The following is a 20,342-nucleotide window of genomic DNA, read 5'->3' as shown; positions in this document are numbered from 1 at the left end:
AATGCCTTCATTGAAGACATGATGCGCATCCAAATATACTAAAGTTAATCCATCCTAGAAAAGTAAGCAAATGCCTTCTTGTGCATCATGGTAAAGATACAGCTCTAGTAAAGCAACTTCAGCCTCTCCATGTTAATGCATGCGTATTTCATTTCTCGTTCTTCTCTCACGTGTCTCTCTCATGTGAAAGTGGGCATGATGTAAGTATGCTTTGGGTTCAGGTATATTCTCTAAATGTGTTACCTTTAATTATTCGTAAATGGTTTAGCATGTCAAATATTTCTGAATAGTTGTTCTTGACAGCATGAATTGGAATATAGTTTCACATGGAAGCATGCATTCTATTTTAATCCGTTTGTTGCATATCCATTTTTGTCTCTGTTACCTTTTTTTTTTTTTTTTTAATTCCGTCATCTAGAGTCCTAAGTCTAACCTAACGAAGTTTACTTTAGTAAACAATTCAAGTGACTGAGTTAAACTTGAGAACCAAACTTGACATACAACACTTGGTGGGTTCAACCGAGCATTGCTCTAACGGTCAAGAAACATAGGGCAAAGATGCATCAAGATAGTTTAGATGGTTTGTTCCTTCTCAACCACATTTTAGAACAAATTTATTATAGTAGGCTAGTGTTTTTAAGGGATTAATGCAGTGCGTTCAAACAAGATGAAGTCCTGGGGTTTTTCTGCTTTGCAATTTTCCTCATTGACAAAATTTCAGGTGTCTTGTTTTACTTTTATTCAGTATTTCATTGATATCATATTTATTACTAAAAGTACAAGCAAGTTGTAAGTTAATCATCCTTGTGATTTAAGAATCTCAATTTCATATTATCCAAGGAAATTCCTTGCATGCGTTTAACCTTGATTTAGGTTCATGTAAGAAATAATCTATAGGTTCTGAAATGAAAAAGTTGGTGGCATGGTGGAACCCTCATTTTTTTAGTTGTACTCATCAAGAGACACCATTTGATCTAATACAAGTAAGGGTGCACATGATACGGTTCGGCTCGATTATTGCCAAGACCGAGTACTTGTACCTCCCTAACCTCGGTTCCAAAATTTTGGACCGGTTCCGGTACCATTCGGTACACTTACGGTACCAGGTACGGTTTCGGTTCCAATTGGTTCTTTTCTGTCAGAATTCCAGACAAATTTCCCTGTCAATTTTTCAGACAAATTATGTACCTGTTTTACCTGTTTTTAAATATATTAAGCAATATCTCAATCAAAGAAAAAAGTAACAACCCAAAAGTAGCAATAATTATACTAGCAAACCAAAGTGCCAAACAACCAAAGTCTTGACAAGTAGCAGTAGCACACAAACTGACAAACAACCGAAGTCTTAACAAAATAACAAGTACTCAAGTAGCAGTAGCTCAAACACACACACTGATGACTGACCAACAACTAATAGAAAGTTAGTTGAAGTTGTAGCATGGCTGAAGTGGTTGTGGAGATCTATTCCATGGCTGCACTGGTGGTGGCATTATTTTTGATAGGACCCAGTAACTCTGTAATAGTAACTATTACTAAAAAAAGTAACAAGGAAAAAGAAATTTGTGAATAGAATATGTTACCTTCTTCAACTTCGACATCGTCATCTGGTATGTAGTCACGTAAAAGATCAAGTTGTATTGGCTTCCTTAGCCAGTTTTGTGTGCAAAGCAATGCCTCAACTGTCCTTGTAGATAAAGAGCTTCTACAAGGACTTAACACTCGCTTTCCTATGCTAAAAGCAGATACAGAGGCAACAGAAGACACATGAATGACTAGTATGTCCTTAACCATATGTCCAAGTATCTTATACAAGGCAGCAGTTCCATTTTTGGAGATGTTAGCCCTAAATGTCCTTCCACAATAATTGCAAGTGGCTTCTTCAACATTTCTTCTAGTGAAATAGTGCCATATTATGTTCTGACCCCTAGCTAGAATTGATGCATCCATCACTGACAAACAATTCCATATAACCTCAGTAAACTACACAGTGCCAAACTAGTAAACTACACACATGAGTGACATGACACAACACAACAAAAAAGTAAAATGCTAACCTCAGTAAGAGCAACTAGCTGTCATGTCCTGTCTCTAGTCCAATAACAGATTTCAGCAACTAATCAAGATTACCTGCAACAATACACTTGATCAAGTCAGATAAACAAATCAAGATTATCTACAACTTAAGAAATCATACAACAATACACTTGATCAACTAATCCAGATTATCTACAACTTAAGAACTCATACAAGTCCATCAAAATGTAAAAAGTTCAAAAGCAACAAGAAAAGAATTAAGCAACAATTACTATCTACCTACTTCTCGCAATCATGTAAGCAACAAGAAAAGAATTAAGCAACAATTAACCCATCAATCTAAGTTGTAAAAGAAATCAAAACAACTAGATTAACAACAATTACTAAACAACAATTACTAACACCCTAATTTCATTAACAATTACTAACACCTAATTTCATTAACAAAAAGAAAAAGAAGTACTCAAATTGATAATTCTAATAAACCCATTTCTCAAATTGTTCCAATCCACAACATTGCAAGTCCAAAGGCTGTAACTTTATTACTAAAAAAGCACCATTATCATTCAAAGATTAGCACTAGACGGTGAATTGGGAACAACATAATTCAAAACAATAACACCATCCAACAAATCTCTAACCTTTTTCTTTCTCTTTCTCTACTCCATAAAAATATTTCACAGGATTAAAAGCAAAGATTTTGATGAACTTACCCTTGGTTAATAATTTCAATTTCTGAGTTGGATTGTTCGTTGAATCTTTTCCCTTTGTCTTACCCTGTGAAAGTGAAATCCTGAATTAAGTTAATCCAGTTGGTAAACAATGTATCAACAGTAATTAATTTGGTAAACAATACAAATCATCACTACTTCAAAACCCTAGGTTCCAAAAATCAAAATAGGAGAACTGAATCAACTGATTCAACACTTACCTTTGGTTAACAATTTATCCTTCTTCTTCTGGATCGAGAGGTGGTAAGTAATGGAGAAGAGAAGATTCAGAAGAAAAATGTCTCGTCCCTGTAATGGAGTTCTTCACTTCTTCTCCTTCTCAGAGACAGAGGAGAGGAGATGGAAAAAAAAACGAAAATGAGAAGAGAAACCCTAGCCCTATAATGTTCGCTTATATACCAGGCTTTAATCTAACGACTATTAATGATTTATCATCCCCTAAATCTAACGGCTACTACTACTCGGTACAGACAGTACGGTTCAGCACGGGACTAGGTCAGGACCGCGTACCTGTACCTCCCTAGCCCCGGTTCCTATTTTTTGGACCGGTACCTGTACCTCGTTCCTCGATTCGGTACAAAATCAGGTACGGTTCCACCGGTTCCGGGACGGTCCGCCGTCCGGCTCGGTTCCTGTGTACCCTTAAATACAAGTTGTAATTACACTAATCCCAAATATAGAATTTTCCACTAACACTCTTATAAAGCACATATAACATGACAAGGTTTAACAATTTATTAAGGATTGATCACTACTAACTATCATGTAACATCATGTTTATATTATTCACAATTATCAGTGTAACCAGGACCTCCATAATAAAAACTGTAACCATTTGCATGTTCGTCATCAATCTTCAAATCATAGCAATTTGGATTTGATATGATAAGTTTAACATCTTCGAGGTCTTTTGTTTCGTTATTTTCATCAATTACTTGAACATGATTAAAAAAGCTAGATATTTCAAAGCCTCCTTCTGAAGGGAAATGACCACTACCCATTTGAGTTATAGTATGTCGTCCTTTCGATCTCGTATTAAATATTTCTCCACCAAAATCTATTCTTGTTGCTTTCTTTGATAATTGAGTGAATAGAGAATTAGGATAATATCCTACGGGAATACCTTGTAAAATTACCCACCAATTTCCACTATTTTGGTCCTGCAAAATTATTCAATGTCCATATTTAAAGCAAGATTGGTAAAACTATGCATGCGAGACATTGATTACTTTCACTTTATTACCTTGTGTATACCGAAGGAGGCATCCTTTTGATCGCCTTTGAAAGTGGACATATCTGTGAAATTGCAACCAAGGGCGACATCCGAGGATATGTGCACAAAACCATCACATCTGAGGACGAAGCAACCACTTTTACAGTTATCAGTCTAATTAACAAAAAAAATAAAAATAATACTCAACAAAAATAAATGTCTTTAAAAGCGTCATCTAATACAATACATTCTTATCCTTTTCCCTATGAAAGAGGTAATAACTGTAATTAATATTCCTACTAACAAAGGAAGTATAAAATTGTAATAATGATTTATCATCGATTAATAACATTTACAGTCCACAATATAAAGAATCTGGTCTGGTCATCACCGTATAAATGTTGGGAAACCTGATAAAATATAAAAATTAGAATATGATAGTGTGCTAAAAAACCATAGTAAATTTATGTTTGAATTGTGGAAACATAACCGGTTTGGATGGATGACTTACTAGCCATCCAGCTTCAATAATATTGGCATCATCACCGTCAGAAGTTCCAATCCAAATTTGGGATACACTTATTTCAACCGGTACTTCCACAACCGGATTCCAAAGATTTATTTTTATTTGTGATCCTAGGAAATTTCCATCCACCTTAATTACCGCGTGCTACATGAGTATTTAAGCACATACAAAAGTATGTTTTCCAAAATTATTTACAACCATTATACACAAATGAAACAAATTAATAAAAAAAGTTATAACAAAAAAATGACTTGTAAATATACCTCATGGCCGTCCCTGATGTCATTTGGTTGTGATGTATTAGGCGTTTTGTAATGAGAAAATCTTAGACGATGGTGTTCACGCAAAAGTGTTGAACGATAATCTTTTCGATTCCTATTTATAGGAATTGTTCCTTGTGGACATGATCCATACTTGTGCCAAGTTTGTGTGAGTTGAAGCGGCTCAAGATTATTTAATTTTAAATTCTTCGAGTACATATTTGGTCTCATCTATTTCATGTATAAAAATACAAACAAAGCAATTCTCTTTAGAGTTTGAAATAAAAAACATACAACTGTATATATATATTATGAGGAAAATCATGTATTTAACCTGTATTGTGTGATTATGAAGCGAAGGATGATTAAGAGAAGATTGTTTGTAGATATCATAATAATTGATGATCTCATCTTTATCAACCTACATCATCAAAATCAACGAACATATAAATACACTGAGAAGCATGAGATTATGGACCTATGGTATTAACAAATATAAACTATGTTTTACCATAATGGTTTTGATTATTGCTTTTTTCGTGACACTCGAATTCGATCTTCTATCAACTAATTTTTCTGGAATTGAAATTACAAAAATGAGTATCCCTAGAATTAGTAGAGCTGAGTAGGTGAATTTCAACATTATTCTTTGATCATATATAAAAACCAAAAGATTGTGATTCTTTTTGGAAACTAACAGTACTATGTACTATTCAAATGGAAGATGGAGAGATTGATTTATATGGGATCACACACAATATGCGAAATTAATTGTTTACCCAATACCTATACACGTACGAAAACATATTCTCACTCAAAATATCCAGTATAATAATTGTTATATCGGCAATGCTATTCAACGAGCTTTAATGCTCCCCACTCTCCTCCCTGCTGACGTGCTATCCGATGTGTCACTAAAATTCCCAAAACTTTAAAACGTGGGACACATAACTTTGACGGAAATTTAAGGCGCGTTAAAGTGAGTTTTGGGTTTTAAATTTTTAAATTTAATTCTGTAGGATTTCTCCGCCTAAATGTGCTCTGTATTACTTGTGCTCTCTTTTCTGTATTATTGTTTCTCTCTCCCTTCTGTATTGTTGTTCTTTCTCTTGAAGAAAGAAGAAATTAGCGAAAGAAGAAACAAGATGCGTATGGTTGAAATAGAAGAAGAAAATTCAAATGTCAAAAATAAGGTTAGTGGTTCATATATATATATAAACTTTTTTTTTAAAAATGATATGAATCAGATTTGTTCTTGGGGATTTTGGGATTTGATGTTAATGAAATATGTTGGGTTTTATTGAAAAACCGATGCTTTCTATTGGTATAAAGACATTTTATGGAAAACAGTCATGCCTATGACTTGTTTGTGAAAATTCTCACTACTGGATTTTGTTTCCTAAACTCTTTTTGTTGATGTAGGAGGGAATCCCTACAAACTCAGACTGCATTGACGATGATGGTGTTAAACCCAATATAAAGCCAGTTGTGGGTATGGAATTTAAGAGCATAAATGATGCATGGGAGTTTTATAAAGCATTTGGAAAACAAGCTGGGTTCCCGGTAATGAAAAGCACATTTAAGAAGAATGTCGCAGGGGAGATAAGAAGTTACACATTTACTTGTGCTCGAGCAGGTAAGCGTGATTCTGTTTGTGAAAAAAAATTACATCCTCAAGCCACAATTAAATGTGGTTGCTTAGCTAAGCTAGTATTACGATTAGATTATCTAATTGGTTATGTAATTAGCAAGCTAGTTTTGGAGCATAATCATGAACAAAATCCAGAAAATGCAAGATATTTTCGTTGTAATCGATATGTTAATCCTTGGGTAAAGAATCAAATTGATCTCCTTGATCGATCAGGTGTGAGGTTGTACAAAAGTTATGGTGTATGTGTAAATGGATTTGGTGGGCATGAGAATATGACATGGGTCATATTTATCCACCAAATGGACTAGCACAACAAGTGCATATGTATCATCCTTCGGAATTCTATCCGCATCCGCATCTGCATCCACACCCTCATTATGGAGGACTGCCAAGTGCTATGAGTTATTTTCACGTGCAAGGGTCGGCACCAACTTTGCCGCATAGGCTTAATATGCAGATGTTTGGAGTGTAAGCAGAAAAAAAAATCATCCGAAAATCACAAAGTAACGTATATTTTGGTAATCATGCAGCTGGAGATTGTTTTGTAATTATAAAAATTGCGTTGCTGCATGCGTTGTTTAATATTTTGGTAATTACGTAGTTATGCAACTTGTTTTATAAGCTCTTACTGCGAGTCACTTAACATTTTGGTATATATGTATGTGTGTGTACATACAATACAGTTGAAAGCTTTTCAGTTTCTCGGCAATGTTGTTTGTGCTTACATTTGTTATGTTTAATCTACAAATGATAGCTCTCGAACAAGGGAAACTTGAGATCCTGTAAGTGAATCATCATGAGTTAGCAAAAACAAGTGGGAAGACTAGCTCATAGCATTATAAACAGAAGTGAAAGTTGAAATTCTAACTTTGTCCGTGTCTTGGTAAATTCATTTGTCACCAACCAAGCATGCTCAACTTCAGGTTATCCTGCCAGCTTGATATTACATCATTTAAGCAAAGTTTTGCACTATGAATTATGCTCAAAATACTGTCCCAATTAAACTCAGGTTATTAACCTTGAGAATTTCTGATTCTCAATTACTATTGTATAAATGAATTAAGCTTAGACGGTAGAACAAAGCTTAATAACTGAATTTCAGTAATTTCATTGCCCGAATTCGATAATCATGCCCAAATTTAAGTCATTTTAGGCAGAAACAATTCTTAATAAGAAACCCACCGCAACACAGACCAGTACCTTTATCTCCACTTTTTAAATTACAGTAAAAACTTGCATTTTCTCAGACCAAGTTTGAAGTTTCTTCTCTTCACAAGGGGGCAGAAATAATACAGTTTGATTGTTTCCTTTTGGGAGATTGAATAAAAAAGCTATAAATTAAAATACCGGTTTTCAAAATTTGGAAATCAAAATTGGAAAATAGTTTTTGGCGTCTTTAATTTCGGTCAAAGTTATGTGTCCCAAGTGTTTTAAAGTTTTTGGGAATTTTAGTGACACGTCGGATAGCACGTCAGGGAGGAAAGTGGGTAGCATCAAAGTTCGTTGAATAGCATTGCCGTTGTTGTATATACTATTACATCTTTTATTAAATATGTACCACGCGGAAAGATTTTGAATTTCACACATTTAAAACCCACACACAAGCAAGTACAAGATTTATGATTTTTATGTACGTAAACACTGACTTATTGGAAATTTTGATTTCCTCATTAATTAATAAATCTTACCAGTTACCATTAATTTAGGTCACTAATCTCACATGATGACAAAATAATAAATCAATAGACAATTTAAATTAATTGACAAAATAATTGAGATTAATTTAGGTCACTAATCTCACATGATGACAAATATTTCTGTACAAATAAGAACATTGCCAAATATATGATAAAGCCTACCGAGAATATATTTTGAAAGTCTACCAAAATTATGAGTCCAATTTTGTGCACACGCACCTATCAAATTAATCTGATTGGTTCTTCAAAATACACCGTTATTTCATATTATTAAAAAAGTTTTTATTTTATTTTTAATTTAATTTAAATCTAAAAAAGGAATCATACATATAGGTTATTCTTCCACTTTTACACTCCCTTCCCAAATTTAAAACGTCATATATTAAGTTAGATTAGATATTGTTGTCTTTTTTAGTTTCGAATTTAATTAAATATATTAGGTTAAGAACGGGTATTTAGCTCAGCAGGTCATCCTCGTTCCTCAAAGTTTCATGCGATCCAGGAGGTCCCAGGTTCGAGCCCCCAATGGCGTAATATTGTAGAAATTAACATGGAAGGTAGAGTTAGTTTGCCCCCATCATGACACAATCTCAGCCCCCATCCGCTTCGGCTGCTTTGGCTAGGTTACCCATGAGGCTCGTTGGTAGGCTAGCACAACAACCTATTCAATTAATGTAGTAGTATGTCAAGATATTAAGAAGATCATAGTAGTTTACTTTCCTACCCTTAATTATTTACTTAATTTATTTCAATAAATATATTAGTAATAAAAACTACCAAAAATGGTGTTTGGAAAAAAAGAGATGAAAAGATTATAGAGATAAAAGATTATATACTTATGGAGTATAACATTTATAAGAAATTTAATTTGGAACCATATATATTATTTCCTTAATTATATAGATTTCATTAATATTTTAGATTGGGTGCCATCAAAAAAGCATTTATGAATATAAAAAATTAAAAGGTACGTTAGAGATTTCATTAAAAAAATATGACTATAAACAAAAGCTGGACACATTTTTGATACAGACCCAAATGGAATAGAGGATGGTCTTTCAGAAACAGAGGGAGTAATTTAATAATATGAGGAAACCGTTTACTTCGAAGAATCAATCAAATTGTTTTGTTAAGTGCAGGGAGAAATTAGGTGCTCTGCACGGGCTCAGATTAGTTGTTCTGAATAGATCTATTAATTCATATTTTTTTTGTTATTGTTGTTGGATAGTACATTTTTTTTTGTTATTTTTGTTGGATTTAGTATGATACGATGATCTAGTATGTATAGAAAACTATGAATATCCTATATGCAGAGAATTATTAAAATCTTCATAATTAACTGAGTGACTAGGAACCTTAATGATCGATGGTGCCACCGTGCTATACAGGATCAGAAGTGCAAAGTGATTAAGCAACTACAATTCTCACCTCCAGATTTTTACTTACTCGGTCCAGAGACTGGATCAGGATATTTCTCTACCTTTCAATATATATATCCATTTTGCCTACCCAGTCCGAAGGATATTTCTCTGCCCTCCAATATATATTCAACTGGGCATCATCTCTCCCACCAAGTTCGCCGCAGGGTACTTCTGATTCCAAAGTGATGCAATTGCACAATAAATTAGACTCTATAGACGGATATACATTCCAGGAGTACTTCCCATGAGCTGGTTACAGTTCATAGTGCTATATCATCCCTCTTTCATTGCAAAACAACATGCCTGAAATACGTGTTCGCCTACAAAAGTTGGTAACAGTGTTTGAGGGAGTCGAACCCACAACTACATGGTTGAGAACCATGCGCTCTTCCATTTAAGCTAAGACAGCAAGAACAGTTTCTTAATACAAATGATTCGTAAGCTAAAGGGATATATAGCAAGAAGAGGATAGCTTGTTCCTCTCTTGCTGCACACACTACCTCAACAACATAATCCAAAGTCAAATTTTGAAACAGTAGTCTACCTTTCCAGATACTTGCCAAATTATTCATAACGGTACCATGAAAAGCTTTTTTACCTTATGCAGACGAATTAAAACAGAAGCCCAATCTGGTAATGATGCCATGAGTAGCTACATGGGATTCAAACAAAAAGGACCCAATGAGGATGATATAGTGTATTTAATACCACGTAATTTTATTTGATTTCTACCTCCTTTAGTTTGAGAGCGCTGCAACAATCATTACCGTAACGAAGAGTTGATAGTGAGCAACGAAACTTACAGTCACTGTGGTGAACATATACGTGGAGCTATGAATGAGTATCATGGAAATGTTGGCCAGAGGATGGTTTTTCAATTTTGGTAGACATTAACTCCTTCTGTCAGAGAGATTTTCATTTCTTCCGGGTTTAGATAATAGCTTCCAGACCTCCTCACTACAAGAAAACCTGGCTTAAGCGACCAAAATCCCAGCGAGAGCCCATAATTTTAGTCACTTTAAGGGTTTAAGCATCCAAAGTTGCAACTGCCGTAAAGTTTGGCGGCTACAAACCTGTGTCATCTAATATCTAGCCACGACCGAATGTGTTTGCTCGCTACATCACTCTTTCAAGTCATCTATAGCAGCTTGAAAAGTGCTCAGGTAGCTATTCACTTTGAGGCACCGACTCCTAGCAACTAAAAAATGAATCGGTTGGTACAACCTCTCCGAGCAACCAAGTTTAAGGCGTTTGAAACCGATAATGATCTCATTTTAGTTTCTTATTGGTTAGATTAGTGTCCTACGGATCATGGTTGTTATCTTAGTTTACTATTAGGGGTGCACAATGGCCTGTCGGTCCGGTTTTTAGGCAAAACCATTGATCAAACCGTATACATCTCGGTTTTCGATTTAAAAACTGCCACTGAACTGTTGATGGATCGGTTGCGTTTGAAACCGATCCCAGTCCGCTCGGTCATTTTTCTGGCTACTACTGTTTTAACTGGTTCCAAATGAGAAAAAAAAAACAAACAAAAGAAACCAAAAAACTATCCTACAACATGAAATAGATCTCGGAGCTTTACTGAAACCTTGAAAATTTAAAACTATATCGATAATTCCTCCGGTCAAAAAATCTGTGGAACTTGGTCAATTATGCCGATTAACGCATCAGTTCTCATCTCGGTGAAAAATAGAAATCAGCTTGGCCAAGGTGAAATTTTTGGTCTCGGATAAATTAAGTGAACTAAATGGATATCTGAGTTGACTTAATAGTCAACCATATAAACGCATGGAATCCAAGAAAAATCGAGTAACTATTGAATAAAATTGATTAATAACGGGTGAAATTCGTTTGACTTAATACTACACTTTGAATGAAAATTCTGCTTATAAGACAAGGATATTTTTGTAACTGTTGTGTTGTTTTGTCTTATTTCATGATAGCTGCATGTGTTTGAACTCTAAATTAGTTGCATGTTTCTACTATGTGTGTATGCAAGCAGAGATGAAACGGATTAGTGAGAAGGTTCATCTAGGGAAGTCAGCTACACGCCTGAGGAAATATATGCAATGGTTGTTGATCCTCGCCGTACTGGTGTTAAGCGTGCTCGTAAGTCAAAAGTTGCTACTCGCTTCAGTCTATATGAGAAAAATGAAGCACACATGTCTGCTCTCCAAGAACAGCTGGACTCTGAAAAGAAGAAAGTTGCAAAGAAAGACAAAGATATCTCAAAGCTTCAACGGGGGGAGCGTAATCTCAGAGAGTATTTGAATGAGGCTTTGAAGATGCTTGGTTGTGAACCCGTGCCAGATGATCTAGAAGATGAGTCTGAAGATGAACGTCAACAGGAGAATGAAGTTGAAGATGGATTTACTTGGGATGACTTGCGCGAAGATGATTTGCAGGATGATGGATGTGCTGATGTTAATCAGGAGAATGAACTATCTGGAGAGGAAGATGGTGAGGAAATTAATGAATGATGTGTGTGCAGTTGCGTTTTGATGAATATACAGGTCTCATGCCGTTCACTGGACCCTTTTTTTCCCTTTGTTCAGACCTTTTGTTCTTTTCGGGGATGGGTTGTAAACCAGTTATGTTTCTTTTTTTTTTGTTAACAAGTTAACGTCTTTTACTTGGTGGGGAAACTGAAGTATATATCACTTGTAATAAAGCAACGGTTAATTAATGATATATAAGATGTTTTAGTTACTTTTAATCTCAATTAAAACTGGATAATTATAGAATCTTATTAGTAATTATTTCCATTAATTTGGCACCTTAAACACTGAAGCAACCAGCTTAAATTTGGCACCTTAAAAACCGAAGCAACCAACTTCATGACGGTTGTTCCATAGCTTTCTAATTGCTCCTAGGATGGTTGGTCTAGCCTTGAAGTGATGCATATTTCATTTGCTCTAAGATGATTGGTCTAGCTTTAAAACGATGCATTTTTTACTTGCTCTAATATGGTTGGTATAGCTTTAAAACGATGCATTTTTTACTTTCTTTAAGATGGTTGGTCTAGCTTTAAAGAGATGCATATTTTACTTGCTCTAAGATGGTTGGTCTAGCTTTAAAGCGATGCATTTTTTACTTGCTCTAAGATGGTCGGTTGATGACTAAAGCGATTTCCTAGCTGCTTTAGACCTTTACAAATCCCACCTTTTGCAACCACAGAGCAAGTGCCACTTTTTATCGCTATAAGAGTTAGAGCGACTTAATATGGGCTTCTGCAACTTAAACTACCTGGTCGCTCAAGACCATTTTTCTTGTAGTGCCTCTTCAAAACAAAAACCCAAAAGGAAAAGAGAAATTGGGTTAATTGTCCAAATATTTTTAAAACATGGCTCTAATGGACGAGTGTTAGTATGAATGAAATGGACACCAAAAAAATAGCAAGAATAGATCTGGATTCATCCTGGCTTAAATTTAAAAATACAGGGATGAAACTGGATGCATCATGATGTAAATTAAAAATAAGAAAAAGTATTTGAAAATGGGTAAGATGAAATTGTTTACATCCTGACTTTCTTACATTCTCGTCCATTTAAACAGGATTAAATTTTACATGTCTTTTTCATCCAGAAATTGTCATTATTAGGTTAATTGACCACTTTTGTGAAAGAAAAATGAGGAAAAGTGATTGGTCCTAACACCTATAATAAAATGTTAAGCAAGAATGGTTCACATATACAAAATTCAAATGCTTTCCAAAAGCAAAAATCTCGTAAAAGATAAGGAAGAGGCTACAACGTAATATAGAGAATTTGAGCCAGGACTCAAGCTCACTCTAACCAACATCATGAGCAATCCCGAAAGATATCGTGCAAGTTCCTTACCGATAGAACATTAAAATAGTATCTAGTAATTGTAACAACAAAATACACTCCAATAGTTCAAGAATTGTATACCAACCTCCAACAGTTTTAATCATAGCCTTTCTATTTCTTTGTTCCGATTTAATACCAAGAGGGGTGTTCAAACTTGTTGGTAAGCCTACAAATTGAAGAAATAACATGTTAAAAAGAAACACAATAAATCTCCCATAAGCAAAATATTTTACACATGTGAAATAAAAAATAACCCTAAAAACTAAACTGCCATTAATTAACATTTTATTTGGTGGTTGTTCATTTTAGAGAGGAACCCTTCCTATATATAGGTTTCTGGAAACAACCATCCAAGCTAATCCCTTAGACAGTTCCAATACAAACGACTGAACAATAACTGATCGCATAATACAATCCCATATACGCATAATTTGGTGTGGTTCATCTTATTCTTGAACTATAGGTTTAGTTGCTTGGTCTCAACTATACGAAGTTGGTTTGATTTTATATAGTGGCTTAATCCTGAGAGTATTCAATTAGGACAAGGTCCCGGGGTTTTTCTACATTTGCGGTTTCCTCGTTAACAAAATCTTGATGTGTCATTTACATTTATTTTCCACAATTATAATTGTTGTTATTATAATTTAAAGTAAATAACACAAACGTTAATTCCTATTTACTTGATAAGAAATCCTATTGTGTTTGGTTAAGTCCGAACCTTTTATCAAGTAAACATACTTCGTTGTTGTATTGTATCGATCTCGTATCCATAGACAATCACACGAAGTGTGAACCGATATGTTGTATTGTCTCGACTCGGTCCATAGACAATCACTTTCGTAGAAAGGACTTATAGGTGGAAAAGTTTTGGATTGAGATATATTTGGGTACCCTCGTCTTTTCAAATCACAAGCGCCATATATAAGGTTTAAATTAAACAAAAGGTCTTTAATTTATTTGTTTCATTATGTTTTTATTTTCCGTTTATTATTCTTTTTTGTATTGCAATCAATTTTATGTTAACGTTAAAAAATCATGATTTATACGATATAATACCAAAGATAGCAGGGGTACCATTAGGTGATCCAATGATCATTAACATTTTATTATAATAAAGGATGCCTTAGAAATTGAATATCTTTTGAGTAAACCCTCTATTCGAGGATGTTCTAAAGAGTCCACTATACCAATTGCTTCTGTCTCAACTGAAAATTCAGTCTCAGAAGCTAAATTGCAATCTCTTCCGATTGAAAAAGATGTGTTTATAACTTCCTCTAATCAAGGAAACTTCACATCTCTCGGAAGAAAGAAATCTCCTAATAACATTGTTAAGTATGTCCGCTCTAATAAGAAAATATGTATTTTTGTGATTCAAAAGGACGTGTTGAACAGAAAGGCAAATCCAGGTTGAATGACAAGTCCATTGTTCATCTTCAACACACATTAGATCTAATTCTCAAAGGTGTAACTGACATTCGAATGTCTAAACCTATTAGTTTTACTACTCGCCCTGTGAATTCATCCAGGAAAGTCAGTTCTATTTGCTCATCAAATGTTCGGACAAATGGTAACTCCAATACAATTTGGTTAAGGAGATTTCAGAAAGGTCATACTCAACTTAATGCGAAGAATGATGTACAAGATGTGAAAAAAGGTTCTGTAGATGAAAACAACAGTGGAGAAATGAATGACAACCTTAATCTGATAATTGAAGGATACAAGGATCTTATCAATAGGTTGTCGAAATCGTCCACACAAACCCGTTCAAGTAAGGATTCTAACTTTGTCTCATATTTGATAACAACAAGTTTAATGATGATTTTTCACATCAAAAAGGATTTTCTTATAGAATTGGGAGAAAGAAAATACACAATCGTAAGCATCGTTCATTCGATGAGATTATGGCTCATACTTGTGTTAATTAATCACAAGGTTTAAATACTTACTCATAAAAATCATGTTGAGTAAGGATGGCTAATAATCAGGTATACTTCTGGCAAGTTGTTTTCTGTATAGTTGAGCTATCTTCTTATTGTTCGTAGCTAAACCATGTCAACAGACAGCAATGCCTAAGTATTGGTTGAGTCTCAAGTTTTTTCGGTGTTCCTTTTACTTGTATCCAATAAAAGTTTTTGCAACTATGTTGCCTGCTACTTTTATTCTCTAAATTGTTTCTCTGAGGAGATATAACATTTTTTAGAGTATAAATTTTGATCGTAGCAAAATTAATTCATTGCCTTACCTTACAAAAAGGTACGTTTCCGGCTGGGTTCGGTTTGTTGTTCGTACGAGTACCCTTTACTTGTCACGAACTTCCTTTAGAAACCCTAAAAGTTACCTTCCCTAAGAAACCATTTAAATACCATACCTATCGAGTTACATTCGCATACTCTAGGTTTTTTTTTTGTCAAGGATGTCTTCACCTTCTAGCACTGCTGGTTTTGCAAGAGGTTTTCTTGATAAAGGTATTGGTTTCGAGTATAAAGGAAGGAAGAAAATAACCCTAGTAGAAGATGGTGATCAAAATCCTAATGCCTCATGCTTCTATGCCTATACTCATCAGGATATTGAGAATGAGGATATGGTTTCCGTTGAAGTGGTTCATGACTTTCTTAAATACTTTGAGGTAGCAAAACTGCAACCCGTTGATACCATGAAGGATCTTGATGTGTTAAAAACTTAGTTAGGAAAGGTTAATTTAGACCTTGTTATCATGAAGACACATGTTAAAGATCTTCTCAATGAGGATATCTTCTCTGAAGAAACAGTAGGTGATGCCAATCACAAACTTAAAGGACTCAAGACTCGGTAGGGAACCAGATGCGATCTTTGATTCCAGCTCATGACCGGGTTTGTTAGTCAAGGAGTCTTTTTGGTATTTTTGAGAGTTTTTTTTTTTTTTGTCTAAGAGACTTGTTATGAGAATTTTGTTCTTGTGTTTTAAGAAGGAGAACTAGGGTTTGGAATAGCCATTATTGTGAGTACACATAGCTATTGCCAATGATTTTCATCTTGCAATGTTTTTAGATTTATTTATTTAATTCTAAAGTTTATTTGGAAGATGATGGTTGCAGTATTAATATTTATGGTTTTTATATATTGCAACTTGTTATGGGATATGTTGTTTACGTCCGTGAACCTTGACTGTCACATTTTTTGTTTTCTATTATATGTCATTATGCGAATATTGATGAAAGATAGAATGAATTTTGACAACAAAATTTAAGCTTATTGTGTCGTTATGCAAAATGTGATGGAAGATGTTGTCTGCAAAGATTAACTCTATTACAAGTCTCTATACAAATACTGATGAAAAATAGAATGAATCTTTGAATATTCCGCAGTGTTGATCCTTCCCTGATCCATTTCTTATGAATATACTGTGTGGCTCCATAAGGTCTCTTAAGTTGAGCATTTCCGATTAAATTAATCATGGGTTCTCTTGTGGTTAATTTAATTGAGTATTTTGGATACAAATTCATGTTTCATGTGAATTGTTAATGTCCAAACAAATCCTTATTTTCATGGAAAAGTAAGGTCGCTCTTGTAGTTCTTTCGGGAATGATATTTTATGGGGGAGAGTTCTTTTTGAAGTTGTGCTTAATTGCCAAATTTTTGTGGGGAGTGCAGCTGTGGAATATTATAGGAGTTTTCTTGTATCTTTATAAACTCCTTGATGAATGCATTTAATTTCGACTATATGATTGCATCTAAACAAAGTTGATATGTTTCTTTCTTTTGGTCATGAAGTATCTCTATGAAAATTTCATGAGGATCCCACTAGTTTCCGTACCTTTGCCAATTTATATTGACAAAAGAGGGAGAATTAATGTGTAGTTCACACTACAAATACATATGGTTTACGGATCATTATGTAAGGGGGAGTGGTTTTCATGTGAGATGAAGTATCGACTAAGGGGGAGTGATACATATCACCATAGTATTGTTGTAAAAGTTGTGGTACAATTGAACTTTGATGTTGTGTAATAATACTATGACAATGTATAACAACGCGGAAACATCTTGTTTTGATATGTTGTTATGGATACGGATCTTCAACAACTGTGATGCTGAATTGAACACCATTAGAATCATGGCGTACTTGGACATGACAAAGATTTCGAGTAATGTTGAAGAACCAAGGAGATCAAAGCATTTGGATGAGAATCTACAAAGTTTTATCTATTTTGTAATCCATATGTGTTGATAGTTTTATCACTAAAATTGACAAAGGGGGAGATTGTTAGAGCACTGCTCGGTCGAACTCGCAAGCGCTGCTATCTCAAGATTGTTTGTCAATATTGGTGATCAAAACTATAAGTCTTGATTTCTAGTCTACTTATAGTAATGTCTCAGATTAGGATAGATTGTGTAGTTGAGCTTTAGACTTCACGGTGTCCATCGATTGAAGATGAAGAACTACTAAGGAGAGCTTGTGGAACTTCATCAACAAAAGGTATGTGGGGACTGAAACTCATATATCACTCAGAAAGTCTATTTCTACTCTATCTCCTATATTGAGACAAAAGTCGTTTTACTATATAGTATTCGATTATACACATTTGATATTTCGAGTCGAGTTTAACTCCCATATATATTTCTCGAAATGTGTGTTGGTAATCTTTCGCTTTAACCAAGTTCATCTTATTCTTGACACAATCCAAAAGATGATGATGTGAAAATTGCCTAGTAACATATTACATGATTTGTGTGATACAATCATTTGATGTGAACCGGGAATGTTTCGTATTGATTATTTCAATAACTTGAAAATCGCTTTGATGCTAATAGTTCGTGAAAACAACTATTTTCATCCTCTAAGAAAGTTTCAATGATTGAAATAGAGTTTAGAACATAGTATGTGTACTTTCATATATGTAATCCATGTCCGGGAACCATAGTATATATACCCGTATGCGTACCTGATGGTTTGAGAAATTCCGAGTACCTAGTACACATACCGGTACGCGTACTTGCGTGAGGTTTAGGTCCGTGAATTTCTGCTGGAGTTTGGAAGTGTTAATGTATGCATACCCTTTCGCATACTGGCGCTCCCAAAGTCAGTCCAGCCACTAAGGTATGCGTACCCGTTTGCATACCTAAGTGGATAATGTTCTAAAATCGGTTTGTTCATGAACTAATACATTTATATAATAAGGAATGCAATCTTTTGCAAACCGTGGCTATAATGTTCATGACTTGATTCATGTGAATCAAAATCGATTTTGCTTCAATTGTGTCTTCTATAATTCTATAAGATATAAACAATTGAACAACTCTACAACTAGTTTTATCTGAGTCATTTGAACTAGTTGTGATCAAGATGAATACGGTTAATATGAAAGTTCTCATATGGCTCACTTCGGTTAACTACTTTTGAACCAACCGTGTGCACAGGTTTAGGTACGACCCTTATCTAAATGAAAGCTCATTTAATTTATGTATAACAAGCTAAGTTCGATCTAGCGGTTGAAAGATATTAGCTTGAATTTAATCAGATTATAATCTGACGGTGTATATTGAATGCTTTGTTACCAAGGTAACTTAGATTGCAAACCCTGATTTGAAAACTATATAAAGGAGAACTCTAGCAACTGGGAAACCTAATCCCCACAACTTTTGTGTGATACTAGTTGCGACTAGAGTCTCCTTTAACCTTAGGTTTTTCACGAAACCTTGTAGGTTAACGACTTGAAGACTTCATTTGGATTGTGAATCCAGGCCCAACTATTTTCTCTGTAGTTGCATGTTCTGATCTTGCTGTTTTCTATTGTATTGAGTACTATCTTCTCTAAGATTTACTCGAGATTTAATCTCCGATAGGCAAGATAAAATGTAGTCACAAACATATTCGTCTCATCGTTTGTGATTCCACAATATCTTGTTTCGCTACGATACGATTAAGATTATTGGGAGGTGATTGATATTTCTAGGCTGTTCTTCGGGAATATAAGTGTGGTATATCAATTGGTTCTTGTTCACCTTGACTTATCAAAAGACGGAACAAAAACTCTTGGGTATTTCTGTGGGAGACAGAGTTATTCTATAGACTTTTCTATATGAGACAGATTGGTTTATCAAGTCTTCAACGTTGGGTCGTAGCAACTTTTTGTTGTGGGTGAGATCAGCTAAGGGAATCAAGTGTGCAGTATCCTGCTGGGATCAGAGGAGTAAGGAGCATGACTGTACCTTGAATCAGTGTGAGATTGATTAGGGTTCAACTACATTCCAGTTCGAAGTTAACTTGTAGTAGGCTAGTGTCTGTAGCGGCTTAATTCAGTGTGGTGTTCAAAACAGGACTAGGTCCCGGGGTTTTTCAGCATTTGCGGTTTTCTCGTTAAAAAAATTGATGGTGTCTGTGTTATTTGTTTTCAGCATTATGTTTTGTTATGAAATAGAAATATCACAGGTTGTGCGTTAACATCAATCAGTTCTTGAATCCGTCCTTTGGGTTGTTGATCGAAATGATTGACACTTGGACATTGGTTTGTGATACCGTCCAAGTTATTTCTCTTGTTCAATAGGGCTCACAAGTTCCTATTTGTTTGATTGCATATTGGATTGATAAATCGAGATATAAACTCTTTGATACACTTTTCTTAAGACTGAGTCTAATTGTCTAGTTGATTTTCTTGAAAGTGTATTGGAGTTTGTCATACATATTGCTAAACGAAATATTGGGTGTGGTTGCTAGACCCCCGCTTTTTCAAATTTTGTGAACTTGTGATCGCATTAAATGGACATTATCAAAAGTTTTTTTTTCTTTTTTGTATACTTAGGGAAAATATATGTATAGGAATCAGAAAAATCACAAACATCACAAAAATATACCTAGGTAAATATAAATATTATTTAAATATGAATTTATTTTACATGCATCGATATATAAAATTTGTCATAACAAAATTCGCATAAAACTCAACTATGACACCGAAAATTGACAAATGAAATCACATGATTAAAATATATTTGTGTT

At 34.5% G+C, this 20,342-nt stretch overlaps 2 protein-coding genes across 2 annotated transcripts; one reads left to right on the top strand and one right to left on the bottom strand.

The window, feature by feature from the left end:
* Positions 1-3,547: 3,547 nt before the first annotated feature.
* Positions 3,548-5,407, bottom strand: LOC113280019. Its single transcript, XM_026528656.1, has 6 exons — positions 5,276-5,407; positions 5,099-5,185; positions 4,490-4,648; positions 4,335-4,388; positions 4,009-4,152; positions 3,548-3,925 (listed from the first exon to the last, which is right to left on the bottom strand). Exons 1-6 carry the CDS (start codon positions 5,405-5,407, stop codon positions 3,548-3,550), a joined length of 954 nt encoding a protein of 317 aa, XP_026384441.1.
* A 364-nt stretch (positions 5,408-5,771) lies between these two features.
* LOC113278110 (protein FAR-RED IMPAIRED RESPONSE 1-like) lies at positions 5,772-7,115 on the top strand. The gene is made up of 2 exons (XM_026527034.1): positions 5,772-5,957; positions 6,187-7,115. The coding sequence occupies exons 1-2, from the start codon at positions 5,799-5,801 to the stop codon at positions 6,721-6,723; spliced, it is 696 nt and encodes a 231-aa protein (XP_026382819.1). The 5' UTR covers positions 5,772-5,798; the 3' UTR covers positions 6,724-7,115.
* The last annotated feature ends 13,227 nt before the right edge of the window (positions 7,116-20,342 follow it).

The sequence above is a fragment of the Papaver somniferum genome, chromosome 5 (genome assembly GCF_003573695.1).
Source record: "Papaver somniferum cultivar HN1 chromosome 5, ASM357369v1, whole genome shotgun sequence".
NCBI classification, from domain to species: domain Eukaryota; kingdom Viridiplantae; phylum Streptophyta; class Magnoliopsida; order Ranunculales; family Papaveraceae; genus Papaver; species Papaver somniferum.
Note: the sequence above shows the minus strand (reverse complement) of the source record. Positions and strands in the feature narration are given on the sequence as shown.